At 45.3% G+C, this 17,226-nt stretch overlaps 1 protein-coding gene across 1 annotated transcript in view; it reads left to right on the forward strand.

Moving 5' to 3' along the window:
* Positions 1-16,965, forward strand: part of LOC122538505 (bestrophin-3) — a 28,770-nt gene extending 11,805 nt beyond the window's left edge. The window contains exons 5-10 of the mRNA XM_043672648.1: positions 7,174-7,412; positions 11,440-11,571; positions 11,685-11,792; positions 11,929-12,189; positions 12,358-12,616; positions 13,605-16,965. Coding sequence (XP_043528583.1) covers positions 7,174-7,412; positions 11,440-11,571; positions 11,685-11,792; positions 11,929-12,189; positions 12,358-12,616; positions 13,605-14,695 — 2,090 coding nt within the window. The 3' untranslated portion in view covers positions 14,696-16,965. The remainder of the gene's footprint in view (positions 1-7,173; positions 7,413-11,439; positions 11,572-11,684; positions 11,793-11,928; positions 12,190-12,357; positions 12,617-13,604) is intronic.
* Positions 16,966-17,226: the final 261 nt, after the last annotated feature.

Here is a 17,226-nt window from a genome sequence, read left to right on the forward strand (position 1 = left end):
TCATCTCTCAACGACCTAGCTTTTCCTACAATCATCGTACCAGTTTTGATTGCCGTTTTATCGAAATTACTCGGTTTATATCCACATAGCACGCTATTAACGGAGATGTACCTGCGTATGTGTCAAACGTCTTATGATACACGTACAATCCCAAGATCTACACAGGGGCTATTGGTTCCAACCGGGCGATTGGATACATATGCAGACAACGTTAAATATAGCTAAACATAACGAGTGCCTTAATCTATCTCCGGCTGCAGGTGGTAATTGGCTAGAGTAGCGGGTATATGGAGATAGACGCGGCTTTAGTTCGCGAGAGTTGCAGTGGTGACGCGCGAGCGAGCCATCATCATCATTATCTCGAAGAAGATCGGCGTCGTCATCATCGTGGCCATCCGTATCGGCCGGAGCAAGAAACTCGAAAACCCGTTTCCTCTTCTTCTTGGCCGCTTCTTCTTCGTCGCTCCACACTGTCTCCGTAACGATTCATGGCCCTCGGTTGCATCCATCGTCTTCTCGGTCGACCGTAATACGCCGCACGCGCTACCTATATTTAGCACGAATTATTGTTCCGACGAGAGTTTCTCTCCGCTGTTATGTCGACCGATTGGCGCCCGTTCGATGCGCAAGAAAATAATTACGCGGCTGGAGAGCGTGTGCGCAGATGGATCTGCGAGCCAGATTACGATCGCGGGATTTGAGAGGTGGCGATGGACGTGGAAAAATCCAAGAACACAATGCTGCGAATCCTTTCGATGGGAACGGAAGTTCGGAGATTTGCGCGGCGAATTCAACGTTCTCATTGATTTAGCACGCGTTTAGCGAGGCTAATTAAAACTGATCGTTGCTTGTCTTTGGAATCGTGGATCAAAAGAAGCGGATCAAAAGACTCGATGTCGAAACGATGGACACGCTGTTCTAAAATTAACGGAACGCACAAGCTTCTGCCTTTGTTTCCTTGACCTCTCCACGAACAGTTAGAACGTACACGTTCTCGAACGTAAGTCGGCCTGATTTCCATCGTTGCTGTTTCTGAAATGCCGGAAAATACGGCGACTGTGAAGTGTCCGTGCAGGAGGTCAGTCTCGTGAAAGGTCGGACCTCGTCTGGACGGACAAAGAAAACGGGAGGATAAAAACTCACCCTTCTCTTTGAATAAATGTTTCTTGATCATTCGATTCTCTACATTTTCATATAAATATGTATGTATGTACGACGTCTACATTCCTCAGTTAGAATTCAGATTTGAGCGTGATCGAAGAACACGTACGGCGAATCGTTATTAATTCGTCGATGACAAACAACTCAAAACATCTCGCATCTGCGTAAATCGACTGTATTTTCACGTTTTCATTTATTATTCCCCGTTTTCAGAGAGAAACGAAGGACAAATTTGTACAACATTTCTCTTATTCATACATTTGGAAATGATATATCCGATGATATGTCAACGCGCCTATGTTCTAAATATAACGATAAAATTTAAGAGCTATTGACGTGTACAAACGTTCACTTGGTATCATTAAGACCAACATGCTCGAGAGGTATGCACGGATAGAGAGAGTAGAATAAGATGTGCAAGAATCGAGTGCCCCTTTCGGAACTATACGGACGAATAATCTAAAAAGCAATCTTTATAAGACACAAAATTCCTCCGACGAGATCTCAAGGCGACTGTCTGTCCTCACGTCGGGTCTCGTTATCGCCGAGCATAGTTCACAGATTTCTAGGCGTCAAGGAACCGTGAAAGGTTTCAACGAATTTCACCAGTCAGGCCTCTGGTCGTCCGTTGATAGTGAAATCGTTAATGACGCGCGACTATCGTGTGGTTCCACGTGTCTGCGAATAGTCGCTCATACACGCCTCGGACAGCCGGGCGTGGACTGGTCGATTTTCTCTTTGGCAGCCAAGCTCTATTGACACTCAGGGCGCATTCACGGTCGCATTGGTGTGCGCGCAGTGATTTAAACTTGCTCGCTTCTAATTACGCGGCGATATTTCCTAATCAGCGCAGTTTCACCGGCGCCTGTTGGCTGCGTGTCTGTTCACGCGCGCCAAAAACGCGTGAATGTCGCGATGTCACGCGGCCGGAAAATCTTATAAAGTTCAGTGTCGATCGATGACCCTCTTGTCCTCGTCGTCTCGTCGCGGATCGCAAAGTATCGTAGTTTCACCCTTGAAATGACGGCGCTCTCTGCTCCTGGGTATCGCATTGTGGATCGGGCTTAAAGGAATATACACGAACTGGACTGGGGGACTGGTTTTCTTCGAAGGATTCTTTTCAGCGTCGCCAGGCCCGGTGCGGCGGTGAAGCGGGTAGGCAAGGATGAGAACAAGGAGAGACGAGGAGCATAGTTGATTTTTTACCTTCGTGGCGACCTTGCCAGCCGAGCAAGGATCCTCGCGTTTATTGACCCCGGCAACCATTCTCCTCTGCAAGCCTGTTGTGCATTCGAGTTGTGTTCGGCCCCTCGATCCCTCTCTCGCTTATCTTCGTCTTCAGCTGATGCTTTCGAGAGGTAAACATCCTCCAGGAACGAGTATGACTTCTTCTTATTCGCCGAAGCCGTTTCAATCGGTGAACTCGCTCGTTGCACGACCGCGTAATTTTCTTAGATCCCCCCTGTCCCTCCTCTCTCCCTTCGCCGTAATCGCTTCTGAAAATCGAACTGTTTTGCTCGTTGCTCGACCTTACTGCTATTATCCGTTACGTACAAGCCAGTCCACCTCCGATTAAAATGATAATGGAACATTACGTTCGCCGACGTTTCAGGAATTTCATCGTCTTTGTTCATCGGCTGGCTAATAACAGTCGCGCGCAACATGTCGCGCCGTTTCCATTCGATTCGCGATGGCTACGTAAGATCCATGTTATTGACTTACATATGCAAGGTGTAAATGACTCGCGCCAAGATCCGATCCGCTTCCACGCGAATGCTTTCGCAATTAACAACGGTTTCGTCCCGTTCAGCGGTTATTGATTGCGCGAAGCAAGCAACGCGACTCTCTTTCGAAATCCGTCGGACGTTACCGTGTCGAATCGACATATTTCCATCGAATCGCGGTGTCATCATTGTTACCGTTCTCACCAGCTCGATTTTGTTTTTAAACCGATCCGTGAAAGTTACTTCCCGAGCGACGATACTTCGCGCGCTTTCGAAAAATTTCGTTTCGAGCGGATGGCATCGCGCTGTTATTTCTTTTTTCTCTTTTCGCGTGAAAATCGCTAGGTGTAACGTGCGAAAGCGACCGAGTTTCGCCAAGTCCATCGAATGTTTCCTTCGATCGAGGAAAACCAAATGGCGACTCGCGATTTCCTGGGACCGCTCTCGCTATTAAGAAATATAATAAAAATATCTTTAACGTCAATTTCCAAGAATAAATCGCGCGGGGTAATAAATTTCATCGTCATAAATTGCAACGACGTAATCGATTCACAGCAACAATTAAAAGGCCATAATACGCGCCGATATCGCGGGTATTAAGCAGCTGCATTTTCCAATTGACGAAATGTCACGCGCAACGTTAGCCGCCGAGACGTACTTTCGATGGGCAGTTCACAATGCCGTATTCGTAACTCGCGCGTGACTCATGCGATGAGTTATCGCCCGCGACTCTCAGTTGCAAATTCTCGGACTCATTGTATAGAAACCATGTGACCGCGCGATTGCATCAAGGTCATACACACCGAATAAAGTTACCGATTGCATATCGATTTTGCGTGGCATACCGTTTCGAACATATGAAACGCTCGCGTGACGTTAGCGATTGATTCCGTTTCATCGACGATCGATAACTCTCGACGCAATAAATGCCATCGTTCGACAAATTCCACTCTTCCACCAGTAAAGAATCTCTATTTAAAAATCCACCCTTGAGATGGGATTTAATCGATTCGCACGGTTCTCGTGACGGGCGTAAATGAAAAATCAGTGAAGTTTTCGAGAAAAAGGGACGATCGTCAGAAACGGTCGATGCAGGTCAAAAGGCGAGCACGTACGCGAGCCATATTGGTTTCAACGGCAGTTTACGCTCGTCGGTTTTTGCAATTAAGGTCATTACCTGAACCTGCTTCGCCGCGGCTGTGCACACGAGTAACATGTGTGCCACCATTAATAACTACACGTCGACACTTGCGTTTCTTTGAGCGGGCAGACTGCTTCTTTCAGGCGGCTACTTGTCGTGGAATGACGCCACAAGTTATTTCGATAACCGCTCGAACGATGGCGCCGCGTTTTTTTGGCCGTCCGACTCCTAGCTTCGTTAGGACATGGTACAGAACGCGCCCGTTTCTGCTCTAACAATAAAAAGATTCCCTCCGGAGAGAGAAATTACCGCGTTCCCGTTAACCGATCGAATACCAATCGAACATAATTACGATGCTCGCTGCGATCATCCGTAACTTTTCAGAAAGCGTTTGCCTTCGGGAAAAAGATTGTTAAAGTGCCCATTCGGATAGAGTCTGAAACGTTCGCATCCATAAAACACAAAACGTCGCTGTCGATTGTTCAGCTATCGACGCGATATTCAAGCTATAATCGCATCGAGTAAAAATCTTGTCGCTCGTTTGTACAATTACAAGTGTTCGAGTACGATGGGATATAAACTCGGTTAATTGGCGAGAAGGAGACCAAAACAATCTTAATAAAGATCGATTGAGAATCAAGCGCGTAGCATTGATTTCGCAGGCACCCGGCGTGCGCGCAGCGTGTCCCTGCAAGAAAGTAACAGCTTGTGAAATCGACTGTTATTTATGAAAGGCGTTTTCTCACATTGTTCTTTTTCTCTCGTTATTTGTTGCATGCTGGTTAGGAGGCATATCGATTTCGAGGTCACTTGCTAATTGGCAATGCGTTGAACTCTGTTGGCGTTAGGCGTCGCGCGGTACCATATGGGTACATGGCTAAGTTTGAAAAAGACTGTATCAATTTTAACACCTCTACAGAAAACATACAAGCGTATAATATCGATTTGACAAAAAAAAGAGGCATTTCTTTTAATATATTATCACGAAACCGTCCATTTAATATATTGGGTAAAGCGAAAAGTAATGTCTTTTTTTCTTTTTGTATGTCATTTTGAAACCAATTGTCGTGCATTTAAGTACGTCAATTATTGGTATCATTATGAAGCTCAGTTCATACTGTTACTGTTTTCATTTCATTTTTTCTCAATTAATGAATCTTACGGCGAAATCTTGAATATCAGTAAATACCAACGGTGTTTCAAAAGCAATTTAAAAACGGCGACCGAAATCTTAATTTCTCGCTGCATTGTTTTGTTGCAAGATGCATCGTTGAACGACTCGTTTTTTTAGTAATTCCGCCTTTAATCTTTCCAATTGCGCACAGTAGATCTCTGCTATGATGGACTGACCAGATTTTAATAATTCATAATGAATCTCACTCGAAATATCTCATCAGGCACATAAAAGAACCTTTTTTAATATCAAAGATGGTTGAGATATTAAAACCGATTTGTGACCTGGACAAAGCCATTGTTTTTTTTATGTGGATTGCTATAAAGGATCCATTTTTCGCCTCCGGTAACAATTCTTTTCAAAAACGGATCAGTTTCATACCTGGTTAGCAGCGAAGAACAAAGCGCTGATCTAAAGCGGACAGCGGTAGATCCTGCGGAACCCCTTGCGTGTATGGGGTCGACTAGGGATAGCCGATATCCTGCGACAATATTTTAATAGTTTTAGATCTGATTCCACTAATAATTTCAACACGTCGTCATCGATTGTTTGTGGCACCCGATTTCGGCTTATTCTTAAGATTCGGTTGCTATTTTTAAATTGTTTGAACCACCGTTGGCATTGACGAATATTCAAGATTTCGACGTAAGTTTCATCATTTCAACATTTTTTGTAGCTTTGTTGGGCTTTAATTTTCAATCAAACAAAAATAACAAAATACACCGCAACTGTATCTCTTCAATCTTTGGCCTTTTTTATTTTTACTATCTGTAAAAATAAAAAAAAAAAAAAATGAAATGAAAACCGTATGAACAGAGCTTCAAAATAATCGGCACAGTTGCACGATAATTGGTTTCAAAATGGCATAAAAAAACGACATTACTTTTCGCTTTACCTAATATTATCACGAATTATCGAGCCACATTCCTTCCACAAAAATCGTTCAACGTTTCGCCAAGATGAGCAAAAGTTAATAAAGGTGCTGCAATATCGTTAATTGTAGCGGAAACGCGAAAAGTTACATAACAAACACGTAATGCGAGTTACGAACGGGAACCGGCAATTTAGCATTCTTCTAGCGGGTGTGTTCAAATTTCTTTCGAAAATTGGCGATCTTAAATTCTGGCGCTATGGCCGACTGCCTGTTTGTCGCGCTCGCGCTCATCTAGCAAGTAGGCGGTTATCGGCTGACTAATACCGTATTCTCTGCATGCAGCGCGCGTCATTTTTCACACGTTTCATATTTACGAACCAATCGCGTGAATAACCACAAGCGATTATATAATCGTGGTATAGCTCGGTGATAAACAATCGCCCTTTCTTCCTTCGACGTTAACGAACACTGTTTGGACGATTTTTAAACGATTTTTAATCGAATTTGTCTGTCGCGCTCTTGGAACGTGCGAGTGCGCATATATTTTCTATCTTCTCGTCGCTGTACAAGAACTGTTAATATTAAAATATCTCCGGCAGGTTCCGAGAAAAATAACGAATATGTAATTAAACAACGATGCACAGATACGTAGGTAGTCATACATGTAACAGCAAGTTTGCAAAGTTTCGTTTGCAAGTAAATTTGCATTCATGCAACGAGCAAGCGACTACGTAGCGGCGGATGCACGCGCGAAAGTCGCGCTGTGAGGTGCCGATCGCTCGATAGCGCGGCACGTATAGTATGTATGCAAACGTGCTCATTCGATTAACGAATCACCCGGACGAATTTAACCGAACGAAGAGGACAGGACTGACTTATTGCCCCTCGATAACTATCCCCCTTTGTGCCTCGGCTTGACTGAGTTATCGGCTTACCAGCGACAATTTGGTAACCGTCTGTTCTCTTCGGTGAAAGTCCGCGGCAGATCTCCGCGTGCCTCGTTTCTACTTCGATATAGTTTCAGTCTCTTCGCGCTCGAAAGTTTGAACAGTGAGTGAAAATAACCGAGCGAGGTAACCGTTAGCTGTTTCTTTCACAGGCCTGATGATGGAGTCGGAGAAGAAGATCTTCGAGATGATGAACAAGAAGGCGGCCATGTCGAAGTACTGGATGCCTCTGGTCTGGGCGACCAACATCATCAACCGGGCGAGGAGGGAAGCCCTGATAACCAGCGACCAAGTAGTGCAAACCCTCCTGGTCGAGCTTAGCGACATCCGGAAGAGGCTTGGCGCGCTCATTGGTTACGACACTGTTTGCGTTCCTCTCGTTTACACTCAGGTGAGTATCCCGATACTCCGACGAATCGTGTCGAACACGTGTCCCCCGTTAATATCCATGTTTGGAAGGCAAACAACCTTCGTCGAAATGAAATTATTAGGGGTGTGCTATAATTAATTGATTATTTTGCATTTGTTGAAGTATCACGCCTAATATTTTCTGCCTGAAACTGCCCTTTTTTCTAACAGTCTGGAATGCAAACTCTTATACCATTACTATACCATCACAGATTTTTCTCGTTGTTTCTGTTGCATTAAAGTATGAAGAAAAGTACGTACATATGACTCTCAGGTGTCCACTATTTTACTGCAATAAGAAAATTTTTAATTCTTCGCAAGAATTAACTAACAGGGTGCTTCTACGAAGAGTATAAAGAAAAACGTTCTCTCGCTTGTCACGGTCGATGCAGAACTAACGACGCGTGAGCTCTCAATCAAAATTGGCTACTTATGAGTACACCTAATGCATCGTCGAAGTCTGACGATTCCCTTCGTCGACGAGCATTGTCAAAGAGCGAGGACTCAATGGAGGAGTAGCGGCAGCAAGTATCGTCCCGTTTCGAATCTCATTCAGAAATCGCGGAGAAGCCGCGGGTAATTGCGGCGATGTTTATCGTCATTGAGAAGTGCCAAGCGTTTCGAACGAACGACTTCGTCCCGAGCCGATTCTCATTGTTACCACTTCGTCGCTTTGATACTGTTGACAGCGTACGACGCACACTTTGCGTAACTCTTAATTCCGTCGTTAGCATCACAATGCAGCGTTGTTTTCTCTCGCCGCCTCCACCAATCAAGTTCTCCAAGATGAGATCTCTTCTTCAGCGAGAGTCTCGCGAGTCGACACGTGAGGCGGCGTTAAGGGAACGGCATTTTAATTTTTCCCCGACGGAGTAATCTCCACGGCAAAGAAAAGAAAAAAAAAAAGTTAACGAGCCTCTCGCGATCATTAGAAAGTACGTCATTTCGTTGCAACACGATATCATCGATAAAAGACTCGATGCGTAATTGCGGAGGCCGCCGACGTTCCGTGATCGTTCGTTTAATCCTCGACGAGCGGTTAAAAAGCTAGGCAGGCACCTCCTTCGGACGTGAACAACGCGCGTTATCCAGTTCGAGGGACTCGATTTATCGCAGCGCAACATAGTAGGATGTTTCACATTCGCAATTAGTCGGCACGTATGCATTGTGCAACGTTAATTACTCATCAGCTAACGTCCCTAATTGTTGGCTACAAACCACGGACGCCATTATTTTCACGATTATTGAAGAGCCTCTCAGCTCGTAATCTCGCGATATGCGTGACCGATGGCCGAGTCGCGGATCCTTCAAATCAAGCCTTAATAAATTCGACTGTAAAGTCATCATTCTCGAAAAGCAGTTAACAAACACGGATCTGGGAATGAGTAACCGAATCAGTCACGGTCGAGATTACATGCACGATGAGAAAATATTCATTCATTCATTGAGCATGATTGCGTCATCGGTTACCAAGAAGTACAATAAATTTAGAGATAGAAAAACAGAGAGAAAAAAAAAAATACAGTAGGAAGATCGACCGTCCTTTGCCTCCGAACATTCGATCACGGACGATCTCGATACCGATTATATTTAGATCGGTCGCAGACGATCGGGATAAACAGTTCAGTGGCGTGAAATACGGCTTATTTTTATTCCCGTGACTCGCCTCACATAAATTATACCATTAATAAAACTGCGTCGATGATTCGCGTTCCGTGTCAGTATTATCAATCGAACGTGGAAATGCTTGGGATTCTCGATGTTGGAAAATTGAGCGAAAAAACGTGCCGTTAATCCGTGCCACGCGTGCCAACGTGGTAATTCGCTAAACGGGAGACGTTTCATTACGAAGATTTCGAGAGATAAACGCTCGGGTTGCCTCGAATTAGCGAAAATAACGCGGAGGAGCGCGCGGAGAGTGGAGAGTTCAGGAAGAGCGGAGACCCAGCTGTAATTATTTTCCTTGTCGTGTTTACGTGTCGAAACAGAACCGCGGCGAGCGTTCGTCTTTCACCAATCGTACCTTGTCACCGCGGTAAAAGCAGGATAAAATCGCAAGGTTGCGACTTCCACCAGCACGGTTCTGCGTGTCGTGTAACGATACGTTTGCGGAACACCGTATCCATCGGTTACCGCGAACGTTTGTACAGTATGTATCCGCTTCCACGGAGGTTTTATAAATTTCCAAAGGAAAAAACAAGACAGGGACTGTGAAAGAAAGAGAGAGAGAGAGAGAGAGAGATCAGTTTGCCCGAGAATGCGCTTTAATTATCAACGAATGTGTTTCGCTAGTTTTCCTTTTTGTCTACCAAGGTCTTTTTCATTTGACTCGAAATGCATTCTACGATCGCACTACCGAATTCTCAACGTTATTCCTTGCTTTTTTTTTAACTAAAATAGACCATCCTGCGCTAAGAGTTGCAATTTAAATAATCCACGAACTTTTCTTTATCTTTCTCGCGTTTAACGTTTTCGCGTAGAAACGAGCGGCTCGCCGATAGCGCACGAACGAAGAAGGCAGCGAGCACCGCATGGTCAAGGACGACGAATGAGTCGAGCGGCAATCTCGTGGCACCGCGGCCGTCGATACAGCGGAAATAATTTTCACGGCGCGAGTTCGACGCGCGAGTGCGATCATCTCGAGCCTCCTCGTACACGCGGTGATCAAAGTCTAAAGATAAAACGTCGATCGTGCGTCTCTGTTGCCAGCAACCAGTCTTTGCATAAACAATCGTTTCCTGATGGCCTTCGATGAGAAAGGCAGTGCTCTTAAAACGAGCTCTCGATATCGTTTCATTCAAACTGAAACCTGCTCGTCCACGCGTTCATGCGACGAAAGGATGAAACTAACAGAGAAACAAGCCTGAAGTTGCACGCCCTTTGACAAAGGAACCTTTCACCTTAGAAACGATCAACGTATTCGCGATGATTCTGATTTTTCTGCACATCGCTGTGCAGAGAACTTTCTCTGTGTTCGTCATCAATTGCAGCGTAGCTAGCGTGGCTGCCCGCCACGTCCTCGTATTAAGTTTCGTAAAAATATATTCTTGAAAACGAACGAAGAAAGCAACGCCGAAGGGAGCGATATTTATAGCGAGTAACGCTACTTCGTTCGTTCTTTCTTCGATCGCGTTTGTTCGTTCTTCCACGAGCACACAGAAAGTGTACGATAGTCGAATACTGTTCCAGGAATCGAACAATATGACGTAAGCAGGCGATAGTTACCTATAAATTTCTGTCGTTTGATTAAATCACTCGTCCTCCCGACAATGCCGCGTCCAATGGGGACGTTTGATTAGCGAAACGCATGGAGCTGCTCGCGTTGTTTTTCCTTCCTTTATCGCGCGTTTAGCGGGAAATATTACGACTCACAATCAGTTTTATTCAGACGCCGTTTTTAAACGTTTGTCGTTGATCCAAACTTTTTTTTTGGTATCATCTACCAACAATTTATTTACCAAGCGTCATCACTTCAAATAAAATGATGTAGCATTGGAAATAATCATTCAGATGGTATTTTGTGATATCGTTTAAATTTAAAGCAATAATCAACCCGTTGGGAGTTTGCTAGAATAAGTATAATATACAAGAGTTAATGATATCTAAATAGTTTTAGTAATCTCTGGAAAAATAATATATCGTTTTTTAAACTTTCGTAAAAAGCAATAAAAAAAAGTCTAATTCATGTGAATTATTGAGTGTCAATTGACTTATTTAGGACTGTCTTCAGAAATTTCTTCTTCTGAGATTCTTTTGTTCCTCTTACGCCGTTATTATATATTTCTCTATCTGCATCTGTTCAGGTACATGTTACACATCGCATCGTACAACACTGAATGTACACGTTCCTTATAATTATCAACAAATTATTAAAAGAGCAAATCCGAGCTGTTGGCTAGATTTAAGTATGATGTTCTCTTAGAAGGGACAGTTGAATGCAGAGAGTTAATACCGTGATATCCGCGTCTAATCGAACAAGTTTGGACACCGAGTTTATTCACGTTTTCCAGGTAGTCACGCTATCGCTGTACGCGTATTTCTTCTCCGCCTTACTCGGCAGACAATTTATCGAGCGCACCGACGTCGGAGGCGGAAAATACGAGGAGCCAGACATGTATTTCCCATTTTTCACAGCCCTGCAGGTAAGAGGACTATTCGTAGATAAACGTATTAAGAAAAAAAAGGAAAACGAATACGATACGATCGTCGACAAACAGTTGTCCAACCGCAGATCGATTCAACCTGTTCGTTTCAGTTCTGCTTTTACGTGGGATGGCTGAAAGTAGCCGAGGTATTGATCAATCCTTTTGGCGAGGACGACGACGACATCGAGTTAAACTGGCTGATCGATCGTCACATCAAGGTATGACAACCGACTTTCTTCGATTCCATCGGAGAGTTATCATTTTTATTTATCGTTATTGAAATCGAAATTCGGCTCTGTGGTCCGCGAGATCGACATTCCCGTTAATGACGACGTTGGCGTTTATTTGACACAGGCTGGATACATGATCGTGGACGAAATGCACGAGGAGCACCCAGAACTGTTGAAAGACCAATATTGGGACGAGGTCGTGCCGAAAGATCTGCCGTACACGGTGGCCAGCGAGCAGTATCGTCGAGAGGAGCCGAAAGGCTCGGCCGAGCATTATAAGGTCAAAGACAGCGACGCCCTGTACGCGAACGTAATGCTGGGCACACAGATCCACAATCACGTCCAACATCGCAAGACCCACCAGGATGACATGTACGCCGATTACGTAAGTGCACGTCACCAGATGAACTTGAAACCCGCGACGTGCAACCGGCGTGCTACCTGTATTTGGTGTCACGATCCAGTCGCGCGGCAAACACAAACGTTGAAGAAACATTTACCTCGCGCGGACAGAGGCGTTGTATATTCATGCTCGTTTCCATACTGTTTTCAGGAGAGCGTGGACACACCGTTGGTCGAGCGAAGGAAAAATTGGCTGCAACGGCAAATAACTAGAATGGGCTCGGTGCGTAGCTCTTCGACCACTTACAGCAGCGGTGGCGGTTTTTTCTCCAGAAATCGCCACAACAGCGTTTACAGCAGCCCTGAGACCGGCGGCATGCCGCAAACGAACAATCCGAACCTCAAGATGTCACTTTACGACAGGCTGGTGGGACGGAAGAGCATCCGGAGTCAAAGAATGGGTCGACAAGGCAAGTGATTTACGCAAATTACGTTACAGACGTAAGACAGACGTGTCTTCGCACTCGACGCAATGGAAACAAATGGAGACAAATGAAAACACGAGGAATTTCTATGCAAACGTAGATGACAATAATAATTCCCAAGCGTGTCGACAGGACGGTACACGTTCGTCGAAATAGCGTTCGCCGTAATCACTTTGATTTCCAAGCTATTTAAATGATAATGATACGATCTTACGTAACATCGCCATATACATGTCAACAGTATCTCTCATTTCTACGAATTCAAGCCGAAGAGTCGGTGCCTCGAGCGCGTACTGTGTTATTCTTCGTGATATCTTCGATGTCGTTATGAAAAAGATCACCTCGAGAAGAAAAAGAGCGAATAACTTCGATCTATTGTTGCCTGAACGATAACCGTATTCCCGTTTTTCCTCGCTGGCATCTTTGAAGATGCGCGATCTTTCTGCGCGTTCCAACGCACGAGGCGAAAAATAATCTTTCTATGAAAGTCTCTCGTTCGAATCTTTTTCCCCGCCTAGCTGCGTGCACGCGGTGAATTATGCAACCTTGTGTAATCTAAAGAACGATTTCCGCAATTGTGAATCGTTCTTCTCGAAAAGAAAAAAAAAGAAAAAGAAAAAGAGTCTTTCCTAAGACCTTGTGCTTCTTTCTCTTATCGCGCCTCTCACCGGCGTGGCGACAGAGAAGAAAAGCGACGCTGCAAAGGCGGAAAAGTACTTGGAAAAGTGGCGCCTAATCGCATTTTATTCCTGCAATCTATTCTCGGACTCGGAGCCGAGACTAGGATCGCATGAAGATTCGTTTCCTCGTTCCATAGTTTGGATCGCCTTCCAGCGGTAAAATTAACAGAACCGGTGTGAAAATTGGCGTTATCATCTCGTTAGCCGGGAATAATTTAATCGTAATGTTGACAAAGGCCTGTAGTCATTGCGTAACGTAAACGTTCGTCTAATTCGTGTTCGTTTCTCGGCAGGTACCATGACGAAGCTGAACTCGGTGCCGGTCTCTCTGAAGAATCGACCCCGCATACCGACGCCAGACGTGACGAAAGAAGTGGTCGACCGTGAGCAGAGATTAGCTCTATCGGCGACGAACACGGCGAACATCGGAGCAGGTGTCGTGGGTGTGATACCGGCCAACGGCCATTATCCGACCGATTTGCCCGTTGTGCAGGTGGTGCTTTCGCCCATTCAAGAAACGGAGGGGACACCCGTGTCCGGAAAGTCCGGAGCGGCAGCGTTAGCGCAAGCTGTCCTCTCCCCTACGTTGACTAGCGCTGGTCTCGTCGCCCCCGTCACTCTGACACCGGTCACGATGTCGCAGTTGTCGCAGCTGGGCCTGGTGACGACCACGTCTGCGTCCATGATCAAACCTACGTTGAGTCAAATCAACAACATTTCGAATCAGGTCACCTTGACCGAGGTGAACAGCGCCGAGGAAGAGGGGTCGAGCAGCAGAGACAGCAGGAGCGGTAGCATCACAGGACAGGAGGAACGCTCGACGCCGTTGATAAGCCAAGGCAGAAGCACTCCACTGATAGGAGAGACGTCGAGCTCGATGGGCAGTAACGGTAATTCGCCGACTTTCGACAGCTACAACGATCGCTCTCCGATCCTCATGAAGCCCGAGAAATTGAGTTACGTGATTACCACGGTTACCACTCAAGATGGCAGGACAGCGCCACGTGGCAGGCGATCGGCCTCGCTGCCAGGGCCGCCGGTCGTGCAATGCCGAGAGGACAGAAGCATGTCGCTGCCACAGTCGCCGGGTCTTCAACCGAGGGAGAATCGCGCGGCCTCGGTGTCGAATGGCCACGAACCTCCGAACATAGACAGGCTGATAGCGCGCGACAAGGAAGTCGCTCGACCGAGGACCAACAGCATCGATCACGATCTCTGTAGGCCGAGTCATCGTGTCCAAGACACTTCGAGGAAGATGAGCAGCGTGTCTTGTACGAACGCGTCGCTGTCCAACAGCCTGGGCACGACACCCACTACCGCGACCACCATAATGCCGGTGACCACTCCAGTTGCCGGCAGCAAGAGGGGAGAGGTGTACGTTTGACTTGACGATCCAGGGACAACGTGGTAAATTTTTACTCGCGGGCGACTCAACCTGCGTTGCACTTGCCTGAAATCCGACTCCGTCCGTTGTAGCGACGATTTGATAGCGCGTGTTTCATGCGTGCGGCGAGAGTAGGATGCAATTCTCACGTAACGAGCGTGAAGCGATAATAGAGCGTTTTTTTTTTTTTTTTTCTTATCGATCGAGCCGCAGGGGCCGAGAAACGCTTCGATGTAAATACGATGCTTAATTTATGAACATAATTTCCGATCGACGAGATAGCTAATTATCGACAGAGAATTGACACTGAGAATATCGAGCCACTACCTACACGGTGTCAACGACTGTTTGACGATCGAAGAATCGTGGAGATAACAGCGATGCAATCGAGTTCGTCGATTTCTACATGTAGGTATCGCGAGAGCGTTTCTCTTTCTTTTATCGTACGTGCAATAACTTGGAGGTTAGCGAGATGACGATGCGCAATCGACATTTACGAAAGCACGTTCTCGTTTCCTTTAGGAGGAAAACCGTATTGTCCGCGCGACACGTGGAAGAAAGTAGTAGGTATCACTAACACGTGACTTTTCTTTGCATCGTAACGACGAACGCAGGGTTAAATTTCAATCTTATGTTTCCGCTTCTTCTCCTTCTTTTTTTTCTTATTTCCGGGAGTACATACGCTGAGAGGACAAGAAGTTAGGTTACGCTTGTAAATATATAGCCTCGTCGTTTTTTCGACTCTTAGCGTGTGAGATCTTCTCATTCGTGTGAATCGACTGTGTACTTGTCCGATGTGATTCGACAATCTGGAAATTCGACATTGTTAATCTGTTATTAATCCGCGACAAGACACGAAGCGCCACGATGGGTCAGGCTCCAGTTGCGAGCTGAAAAATGACGAGTGCGTACACGTGTATGCACGTGCACGAACACGCAACGTTTGCCATATTTGCCATACTCGGAGACATTTTGCGTAAAGCAAAGAAAGAAACTGCGTGCGGCTGAAATTGCGAATCTTCGATCGGTGCGATTGAAAGTTGCGCAATGTTTTGCACGATGCTCGACGATATCGTCGATACTGCACCACTTATTATTCCACACGTGTAAATGTTAGGAGACATTAAGTTAGTTTTTATCGATACGGGGGCACGCTCGTGAATCCCGTGCGCGCGAAGAGCAAATGCAAGCTGTGCTACTCGACGAACAAACTCGACTCAGAGGAGAGCGAATTAATCGGATATTCTCGATTTTGTTGCTTTCTCACTAATGCAAAAAGATGTGCTTGCTTTTTGTTTGACCGCGTATTCGGTCGCGCGTTTCTCTCACAGGCGCTCGACAGCTCAAGTCTTTTTTTATAACAAATACGACGTTGATATGTACGTTATAGATCGCTTAACTATAAGTAACGAACGATTCGATGCATATGAAGAATCAAACTTGGCGACTGTGCCAACGAACGTGTGTACATAGTAGAGGTTATTAAGTTGAGGTTACTTGGTGTATGAGATTATGAACGTATGCTCAATGGCAATGCACGACTCACGATACTTACATTGGACAGATACTTGATCGACAACGCGAGCCCGAGCATCGTCTTTGTTGAACCTCGTCGGTGAGTGCAGAGTATGTAAATACGGGCATATTTCTAATCGACTTGTTATTCCATTTATTTCTTCTCCTCCCCTTTGCCCCCTTTTTTCCCTGCGGTATTGTAATTTAAGCAAACTTGATTCCTGATCGAATTCAGCGGATTTAAAGATTAATTCAACGTCGATGACGTTACACGAATCTCGTTAGCCGAGATGGTTGTCAGGTAACGACAACCTCGATTTTAATTAATCGCGTAACGCACGAGATTACCCAGATTAGTTTCTGTTAAGATACAAACGTATTTGTGTCGAAGGGAAATTCTCTCGACCGAGACAATAGTTTGTTTCGTTCAGGGTTCCAATAGGATTGGAACATGTTTCGTCATACAAATAAAAGAAAAGTATTTTGAGGATTTGTCGGTATTCTCGAGCCGTCAGTACCGTCATGAACTTCGAACAAATAATGGCGTATCCGAATTTGTAGATATTTAACAGATCGTGTTTGTATATATTATAGGTTATACGTCTCGTTTTCGTTATGGCATCTCTCCGATCTGAGACTTCCTTTAGGTAAAGAATTGTTTCACGGTGCCCGAGTCGTGATGTAAACGAACCACATGTGTAAGAATATTCTTATTATCTATATTCTGCAATAAAAATAAACGTTTCTAAAAAGCATCAATCCCTTCTATTTCTTGAGACTATCTCAATTCTCCCGAATCAGAGTGTCGAAAGCCTTGAATTTTCTGCAATAAAAATAAACGTTTCTAAAACGCATCAATCCCTTCTATTTCTTGAGACTATCTCAGTTCTCCCGAATCAGAGTGTCGAAAGCCTTGAATTTTTCTGGCTGCAAGGATTGGCGGATCTATGCGGATCTCGGCCGGTGGTGGGAGGTTCCGTTACTTTCAAGAATATCAGAACTTCTAAGCGTCTTTG

This window comes from Frieseomelitta varia, unplaced genomic scaffold (genome assembly GCF_011392965.1).
Source record: "Frieseomelitta varia isolate USP_RPSP 00005682 unplaced genomic scaffold, Fvar_1.2 scaffold_165, whole genome shotgun sequence".
NCBI classification, from domain to species: domain Eukaryota; kingdom Metazoa; phylum Arthropoda; class Insecta; order Hymenoptera; family Apidae; genus Frieseomelitta; species Frieseomelitta varia.